We start from the raw sequence: 9,305 nt of genomic DNA on the forward strand, positions 1-9,305 counted from the left end.
AATAAACACCACTTCGTGTTTTGTTTCTATAGAGCTAATATTTGGCGCTCCTTGGGAGAAACTTGGCATCACGTTATTGGCCGATATCGCGTCGGTTCGTTTTGATTGTGTGCTCATCAAACAATGAAGATCTATGGCTTGAATAGCAGAAGGGATATAATAGTCTTTGGCCAAGGCTTTTAAGATTTTCTTGTACAAAGGGGTGCTTTTGTGATTGACTTTAAAATTTAGCCGCGATGACCATCCAGCTTTTCTGCAATTTCATTCTGATTTGTTGTTTGTTTGTTTTTTTTTTGCCACTAAAACGGAAACGCGCTTGCGTGGCATTCAAATTTCACGACTGCTAAGTTTACATCCAATATGGTCATTCTTCTGTTTAGTTTACGCTGGTTTCCTGATAAAATCAGGCCTAATTGTCCTGACTACTACAGTAATATATTTGAAACATGATATACTAGTAGTCAGGACAATAATTAGGCCTGATTTTATCAGGAAACCAGCTTCAACATTGCACCGGAAATGCAATACGCGCGGTTATTGCACGATTTCTCGTGGAGTATATACTATACCATGTATATGGGATTGGGTATGAGGTCCAATACGTATACGCATTTGTTATCAGTTAACTTTGCCTTGTTAGCTTTTGGGTTAACGTCTGGTAGATGGATAACAAGCAAATCAATGTCGGATCGAAGTTCGTGGTCTTTTATTACATTTACCCTGAAATGACCCCAACTTGAAGAAGTTAACGATGAAAACGTACACGCCTCTTTTCCCTGTGTGGTAGCCGGCTCAGGAAAATCTCCTCCTAACTCCCTCACGGCTTAGTCAGCTTTATGATCCTCACTTCTTCTGCAATACACGTGCGTCTCTCAGGATATAAACAGGGTGAGTTAAAACAATTCAGACTATGATAATTGTTGTCTGCAAGCACATTTCTCTCACCTATAAAGTTACTCAAGTTCTAGCTGTTCTATGCCGACGTTTAACTGTACGTGGTTGAGTGTATTATCTGATAAGCGAGTTCATAACATTGCCTCAGCGAGTAGAAAGGTACCTTTGACGATTCATGGAGATAGCTCCATTGTTGGATGTGATTGTGCCCTACGGTGTTCAAAGCTGAGCAAGTCTACTGCAACCTAATAGCAGGGCACATCCTCCCCGAACCTTGTCATGGGGTACAAGTACTAGTAATCTATCGTATACGTGTATAGTCTTTTGGAGGTCGGTCAGAGTCGGCAGTGCTAGCCCTCGCTGTGCCCTACCAGTACCAATGGTTTATGGAAATGGTGCAGAGCAAATTCTGTTGCACATAACAGTGTACATGTCATTGTGTGCTGGGTTACAACAGGGAGGTCACCTCCCTGGTTACAACCACCTCTATACTGGGAGTAATACTAGTAATAGACGGGCATAATTCTATATGGTTGTGTTCGATCTGCGCTGCGTGGCTCTGATCTCTGTAGCGGGTGTTCAAAAAATACGTGTAAGACGGCATTGATGTTTAACCTTGCCAAGAACAAGAAAGTATAGGAGGGCGGTGTTAGCAGTGATACAAACAGGTGGTATAAGCCCAAGATCGGGGAATAAATATATGAACGAGAAATGCTTGTAATATACTTTGCCAAGAAGGAACCAATCGCCCCCTAGCTTTCATCCAGTGAATATTTTGTACGGGCATCACGGTCGTCACTAAACTTATGTAGATGTTTACCCATAGATGCAATACACACTCATTCACACACACACACACACACACACACACACACACACACACTAATATATGCCCCTATGATATATATATATATAATTATATATATATTAGGCCTATTAAATGTTAAAGGCTGGAAAGAAAAAAGAAATAGGTGTCAAAAATGCAGATAATTGTCCTGCATATAAAAATATGAATCTTCTTACATATTCGCGATCATCATAATGTGCACGCTTTCTCACGCAGATCTGAAAATGCAGCTCTCTTCAGTTTTGGTGTCTCATCTCCTGCTTGTTGTGAATCTACTTCATCACGCACAAGGCGAAATGAAGCCGACTAAATTTGCCAAAGGTTTGTGCTATCACATTATAATGATTATCTTGACATTATGAATGCATGAATATATATATATGTATATATATATATATATATATATATATATATATATATATATATATATACGTACGTGTACAGGGTTGCCCAGAAAGAACGGAACACATAAGATCTTTAATTTCAGTAATATAGTTGCAAATATATCATTATTTTGCATACTATTGGAAAAGCCATTTCTCTTCCAATAGAATGACACAAAGTTGTTTGGTTGATGCGTTATGATTTTAGGACCATTTCTGTCAACCCTTGCCATTTTCAAAATGTGATCATTTTGCACTCTCAGAGATACCGAAACCAGCGAGAATTCGGCTTGCCATAGAACTAGTAGCGTTCACAATGTGTGGAATGTGGGGCGGAGGGTGTAATTGTCATTGTCCGTTATCATTGTGAATAATGTGAATGTCATTGTGAATATCATTGTGAATGCTACTGGTTCTATGGCAAGCCGAATTCTCGTTGGTTTCAGTATCTCTCAGAGTACAAAATGATCACATTTTGAAAATTGCAAGGGTCGACAAAAATGGTTCTAAAAATCCTAACACATTGCATTAACCAAAATTAAAGAGCTTGGTGTCATTCTATTGGAAAAAGAGTCGTCTTTCCAAAAGTGTGCAAAATAATGACACATTTTTAACAATATTGCTGAAATTAAAGATCTTAGGTGTTCCGTTCTTTCTGGGCCACCCTGTATATATTTATAAAGTAGTAAAAGTTTGAGCCCAAATTGTTCAGTATAGGACCTAGTTGTTTTTGAATCTCTCAGACATTTCAAAAACGATTTTCATTTAATGAACTTTGGATTCCTCTTAGAACTGAATGCTCTTTCTCATTATCTCACAAAACAAGTGAAAAATCTGAAGCCCCATATCAACCAAAAATATATCTTCCCTTAAATTACCGTTCTTATTATCAATCACCCGATTGACATTCATTATTCAGGTTATCAAATTAGTCTAAAATATGATAACTGGGCGATGTGCTATCAAGTGGTCATCCAATTATCAATTGTTCATAGTTTTGAGTCATCTGTTTCATTTTAAGGATTGGATGTCTGGGGCGGATCCAGGAATTCCGTAAAAAAAGGGGCGCCTTTACCATATCAAAAGGGTGCACCCCCCCATTTTTTCATTTTATTTCTTTTGTTTCAATAAAAATAAAAGGGGGGGGGGCGCACCTGGTGCATCACCGCATGGATCCGCCACTGGTATATTGATAAGTCGGGCAAGCTTCAGCCACAACCTATACGGAAGTGTTAAACCATCATTATGGAGAGAAAATGCAGAATACTCGAAACGTTTGAATATACAGTGATGTAAGTGAAACAGTCAGTCGCATATCATTTTTAAAGAAGTTGTATTTAGCTTCCAGCGTACTCGGGCAAACTCTATAGAACATGTTCGTTCCTCTCTTTTTTCCGAAAGAGTTTTCATAAAAGTAAGGGGGTAATTTCAGCATAATCTAATCCCACAGTTGTTGGTCCCAGCCTTACTGTCTTCTCCATTGACCGATACTTGATGCGGTGACGTCAATGTTAATTTTCCCAGCCCTAAATTAATCCTTAATCCTATCCCATACCCCTAGTCTATAAGCCCACGTCCATAAACACTTGTTTCGAATTCTTAAATGCAAAAGTTAGTTCTAGTCTTCTTGATATCATATTCCAGCAGGAAATTAACCCCCATGTGAGTTGTAGAATAAATTTGTTACTTTGTCCATTTGAATCAAAGGTTGTGTTCATGAAGTCAAACTAATTAAGCGCTTCCGTCATTATTATTATCTAGATCATAATACACCATGACAAATGTCGATTATGTTGAGAAAGTAATGCTATCATATACTTTCGTATCGAGTGATCGCAAGAAAGTGCATAGTTTCGAAATTTCTGCGTCCTCTTCCTAAATTACCGGATCATTACACTGATTTAAATGACACTGACTTGTTCAAAATAAGTCATAAAACTGTGCAATATTGAACGTGTGAGTGATTGATAACACCTGGTTGTCATTAATAAAAACAGACAATCTGGGCAATCTTTGTACATGTATCTATTATGAATATAATCAGTTGTACTGATATTGCTTATGGAGTGTCGAAAATATAAAGCAAAATTGAATGATTCTTTGATGAATATTATCGAGCTGAAATAAAAATGGATTCATCTGGTTGCTCTTTCAGAGGTGGTTTGCGAAGGATGCCACGCAGTAATAGCAGGTATGAACATGGAGCTCTGCTTTGTACTTAGTTTTATTTTTTTTTTCTCTCCTTGTCATCACATCATCAATAATGCTTCGTAAGCAGTTGTTAACGTCCATGAACTACGCAAAGGTTTTTTTTTTTTTCAACAACCAAAAAAAGTTCTTCCTTGACTCTATGCTAATTTCTATGTTTATGCTGGTGTCCTTTAATCTTTAGTGTCGTAATTATGAGATAATGCGCTTTTGCAAGATTTTATTCGGACAATCGGACAATTCAATGTGGCTTCGATCCGAGATAGGCCTAAAATACACTCAGGGTTATCTGCAGAGTATCTGGTTTTGAGAACTCCGAAGAAGAATCGTAACTACAAAATCGAAGTCGATCATACGGCATGATGTTAGATTGACAGATAAGTCGATATATGTAATAGTGATTGATCATAACCATCTATTATTATGCCCTTGATATAAAAGAATTCAGACAAGAGGTAAAAGAGTGATAGTGTATTTGTGCATGTATGTGTGTGTGTGTGTGTGTGTGTGTGTGTGTGTGTGTGTATGTGTGTTTATGTTTGCGTGTAATCTCGATTGACTGCATGTGCAGAGAGTCAATTCTTGTCAAGTCTTTATAACTCCTCTTTATACGTCGGAGTTGATGATTACAACTGCTTATACACTTCACACTTTAATGGAGTTATTGCCAGTGAACATTTTGATTTTGTATTTGTTTCTAGAGGCGAATAAGATCTTGGGGAAGGGGAAAAGGACCGACAAAGTGGTCAAGAACACGATGAAGGCCGTGTGTAATGTCCAGAGGCTGAATTCGTATGAGTTCAGTCCGCCCAACATGAATAAGGTCTGCGACTATTGGACAAGTGAGTATTACCGTGTGATTTTGATGATTAATGGATGGATACTTATACTGGTAGTAACATATATTCTATAGCGGCGGTATCAAACATATTTGTAGTAATGTAAATGATGAATCATAATGTGAATCATAACAGTTACTAATGGCAGTGACAATGATACAATGGATCGTCAGTCATCACAAGGGCGGATCCATGAGGGGGGGGGGGGGAGGCGCTTTTACAGAATTAAAAAGGGGCGCACGTGCCCATCCATTTTTTCTTTTTATTTCTTTTGTTTTAACAAAAACTAAAGGGGAGGGGGCGCCCGGTGCGCCCCCTCTGGATCCGCAAGTGGTCAATAACGATAACAGTAAAAGCAATTTATAATTTCCCCATACAAGTATACAATTCATGAACTAGTGATTAAAGAAACAAACCAACAGAGCAGTGATTTTCTCATCATGCTTGCTTATACATGTACGAACATTATGTTTTATGAACATTATTACAATCGTATCAATATTCTCGTATCTTTTGCGATTATTGTTTTTATGTATCCTGTTGTGATTTTGTTCATCACTGTCACCTATAATTGCTGTTCGAATGAATAATTCTTGTTTTCGCTGCAACTGATCGACAGATTGCCATATACATCGACGTATAAAGATAAATAGATATGCACCGCGAACATTCAGTTTATGTAAATAGTAGCCATGATACAATCGCATATAATGTGGCTGTGTATATTCCTGTTATTGTTCAAACAATCCCTTCTTCCAACTCCGGAAAACAGAAATCGAGAGAGAGAGGGAGAGAGAGAGAGAGAGTAAGAGAGAGAGAGAAAAGAGGAAGAAGAAGAAGAAGAAGAAGAAGAAGAAGAGAGTGTACAACAAAGCAAAGCAAAAACAAAACCCCACAAATTCAATGATTATGATATTCGTAGAATGAGTATTATTTTCATAGCATAATGTCTTGTGAGCGCACACGTACATGACGACAGATCATGTAAAATAATATTAACGTTATCAAATGTCGACAAAACCACATAGCACAGGTTCACAATAGATTGATAACTACAAACATTCGCGAGCGACAAAATTATATTGTATAGTCCATGTGGTAATAACTCAATGATTCCTATTAATGATTTACCTTGTTCATTTATCACAATTCTATACTGGTGGCGGTCTATAAATAGCTGAGTCATTAATTCTAATACCCCCCCCCCCATCCTCCATATGTCTCTCTCTCTCTCTCTCTCTCTCTCTCGCGCATTAATATATATATATATATATATATATATATATATACATATATATATATAAATATATATATATATATATATATGCATATATATATATAAATATATATATATGTATATATATATATATATATATATATATATATATATATACATACACATATACATATAATATAAACACACACACACACACACACATTCTCTCTCTCAGTGCTATATTCCAAAATAATAATGTGTTAAATAATACATGGCGTGCCGGTAACAAAGCTTAAAACCCATTCGCCTCTCTTTGCATGGATCCTCTGCTTTCGAACTAATATTGAATGATATTTTATGTCCTTTCTCCCTCTGCTTCTATTCCGAAGTTATCTTGTATTTTTATTGGTGAAATTGGACGCTACTTCGACTATTTATCCGTCTACACACACACACACACACACACACACACATCCACACAAACACACACATGTGTGTACATTATGATATAAATGTGTGTGTGTATTTATTCCTATGTAGGGGCCTAAGTGAGATAATGTAAATAATGTATCTTTCACATTGTTCGCGTCTAATATCTACTACATACACCTCAAAATTATACTGAAAATCTCCGTCTTCACAATGAGATAAAGCCTCGTGACACCCACTGTCAAACATGTTTCTTATGTGGCATCCCTTTGCTTCTTCTGTCCAGCAAACTACATGTCGGAGATCACGGCAGCCCTGACCAACGGTCTACCCGAGGAGGAGCAGGAGATTGAACTCTGCTTCGTGACCACCGATATCTGTAAAGGAGTCGATCGATCAAAGTTTAGGATCAACAAGTATCAAGGACCAGTGAGTTCAGAATCGTTTATAGGATGAAAATGAATACAGTATGAATTTAAAAAAAAATGGAGATAGGTTTTATTTTTCCTCTCAATACTCACTTTTGAATGATTATCTTTTTTCTTATTAGAATCCAGCATTCAGTGTGTTACTGAAAATAATTTAAAAAAAATATTTTCGACTTCTATCCTATAAAGCTATGTCGACTGTTTTTTTTTAATATTATTTTCAGACCCAGAGCAATATAACATTTACTCCCTTATATCAACTCATCAAAGATATTGTCATTTATCAAGAAGTCGTCTGTTTACTTTAAATTTGTCTAAACACAACCATTAACACCATGTCCCATCTCAAGGTGCAAATGTACATGTAACGCCATCCATTCTTTCAAGCAGTTATATCCATTTAATGTCGACTGAAGATGACACTTATACAGATATTGCATGCGATGTCAAATAAGAGTTCAATCTATCCCTAGATCTACCTGTCAGAAATGAAAGTTACAGTTCAGCTTTTGTTTTTGTTGAATGCTATAGGTCCTATAATATATACGGGGGGACTTCCAGTCACTTTGCTAAAGGCGTAATTGTGACTATTGTAAACTTTGTAAGGGATGCACCTCGTGACGAGAGAAGTTATGTTTTACAATAATTTCAATACGATATTCCATCAAGTTCTACAATCTTATGGTGCGTATGATGGGGATAAGTGGGATTTTTGGTAAGCAGAACGAACGAAAAATCTTCTTTTTAAAGTCTTTACAATCCTGCATTTGCAATTATGAGCTTATTGCTTAATAATTTTTAATTTTGTTAGTTTATCTTTGATATCTCTATATTGTTTTGCTTCTTATTCAGAGCAAGAGGAAAATCCAAGCTGCACTAAAGGCGGCGAAGGGTGAAACGGACTCCAGCGTTCAGGACGGGGAAGATGATGAGGAGAAAGCTGGCGACGACGTCACAACCACGGAACCAACGCCGACACGGACCGAACAGGAAGAAAAGGAAGACGAACCAAAGAAGGAGGGGAAGAAAGAAGAGAAACAGAAGAAAAAGAAAGGCTCGAAGAAAGGAAAGAAATCAAAAGACTCTAAGGATGAACTTTGATGATCATCGAAACACCTTTTACTTATCTTATCGAGACAAATTTCATAAATGAAAACACAAATTGATACTCACTAATGAGGTGACATTATTTCGAATACCGATGAATGTACTATCTGACGCGTACTGAAATGCTTTACTTCTGAATAATTTCGTTTTCGTGCTTAGTGTGTGTGCTAAGTCGCCAAGAAATGAAACACTCGTTTTACGGATATATACTAATCAGAAAGTGTCCATGTACGCATTTAAATTGTATTCATATCATTTTGTGTCCTTATTTTATCTGAAATGTACTCTATAGGTTTTCCCGCCCATTTTCGCCATCATTTGTAATTCAGTTATGTAAAATGTGTTTTCAATTTCGCCTCGGACACTGATGGAATGTGCCAATGCTAGTTTTAAGGAATTTTCGTCTTTTGTCGATCAATTTTGAAAAGTTGTCATTAGATTCCGTGCTCTGTCGCCCATTTTCGTCAGCTGCAATATACAAGTGCGTCGATCACAGCAGCCGAGCACGAGGCAACAAAATTAATTTTGTCTATTGGCATTTATTTTCATCTGAGTTTTACTCTAAATCGTTTTCATACACAGTACATTATGCTCTGCAAATTATTGCCATAATACTCAGTACATTTACGTCACTTTAACCATACATAAAAACACATTTTCGTCGCTCATATAATCATACCTAACACTTTTTTTTTGTTCACAGCACTCACTTTCTCGTAGCTATCCAGTCGACGGAAATGGTTTAAAATCTAGCTGGCTTACCCTCTATATAAGGGCCCATAATACTTGGAATTTGAATGACCAAATGATTAATTATGTTTGGAAAATGACGCATTTGATCCTGCACTCCTATATTTACTAAGCGGCAACGACGAATTACAGTGACAGCTTTGACGAATATGAATGCTTAGCCTTTCAACTTGATTGACAAAATATGAATATGAAGGAAAATTT

At 36.9% G+C, this 9,305-nt stretch overlaps 1 protein-coding gene across 1 annotated transcript; it reads left to right on the forward strand.

The window, feature by feature from the left end:
• Positions 1-777: 777 nt before the first annotated feature.
• On the forward strand, positions 778-8,395 carry LOC139724715 (uncharacterized). The gene is made up of 6 exons (XM_071635836.1): positions 778-888; positions 1,958-2,062; positions 4,280-4,315; positions 5,034-5,174; positions 7,103-7,245; positions 8,097-8,395. The coding sequence occupies exons 1-6, from the start codon at positions 837-839 to the stop codon at positions 8,343-8,345; spliced, it is 726 nt and encodes a 241-aa protein (XP_071491937.1). The 5' UTR covers positions 778-836; the 3' UTR covers positions 8,346-8,395.
• Positions 8,396-9,305: the final 910 nt, after the last annotated feature.

Source organism: Diadema antillarum, unplaced genomic scaffold, assembly GCF_040938485.1.
Source record: "Diadema antillarum isolate AM-2024a unplaced genomic scaffold, OU_Dant_1.0 scf00000226, whole genome shotgun sequence".
NCBI classification, from domain to species: Eukaryota; Metazoa; Echinodermata; class Echinoidea; order Diadematoida; family Diadematidae; genus Diadema; species Diadema antillarum.

Bases quoted from the DNA above. Each gene is read 5' to 3' on its own strand.
- LOC139724715 (XM_071635836.1), top strand. From the start codon at position 837: ATGATCCTCACTTCTTCTGCAATACACGTGCGTCTCTCAGGATATAAA. The intron at 5,175-7,102 runs GTGAGTATTACC...TCTTCTGTCCAG, and splicing joins GGTCTGCGACTATTGGACAA to CAAACTACATGTCGGAGATC. The intron at 7,246-8,096 runs GTGAGTTCAGAA...CTTCTTATTCAG, and splicing joins TCAACAAGTATCAAGGACCA to AGCAAGAGGAAAATCCAAGC.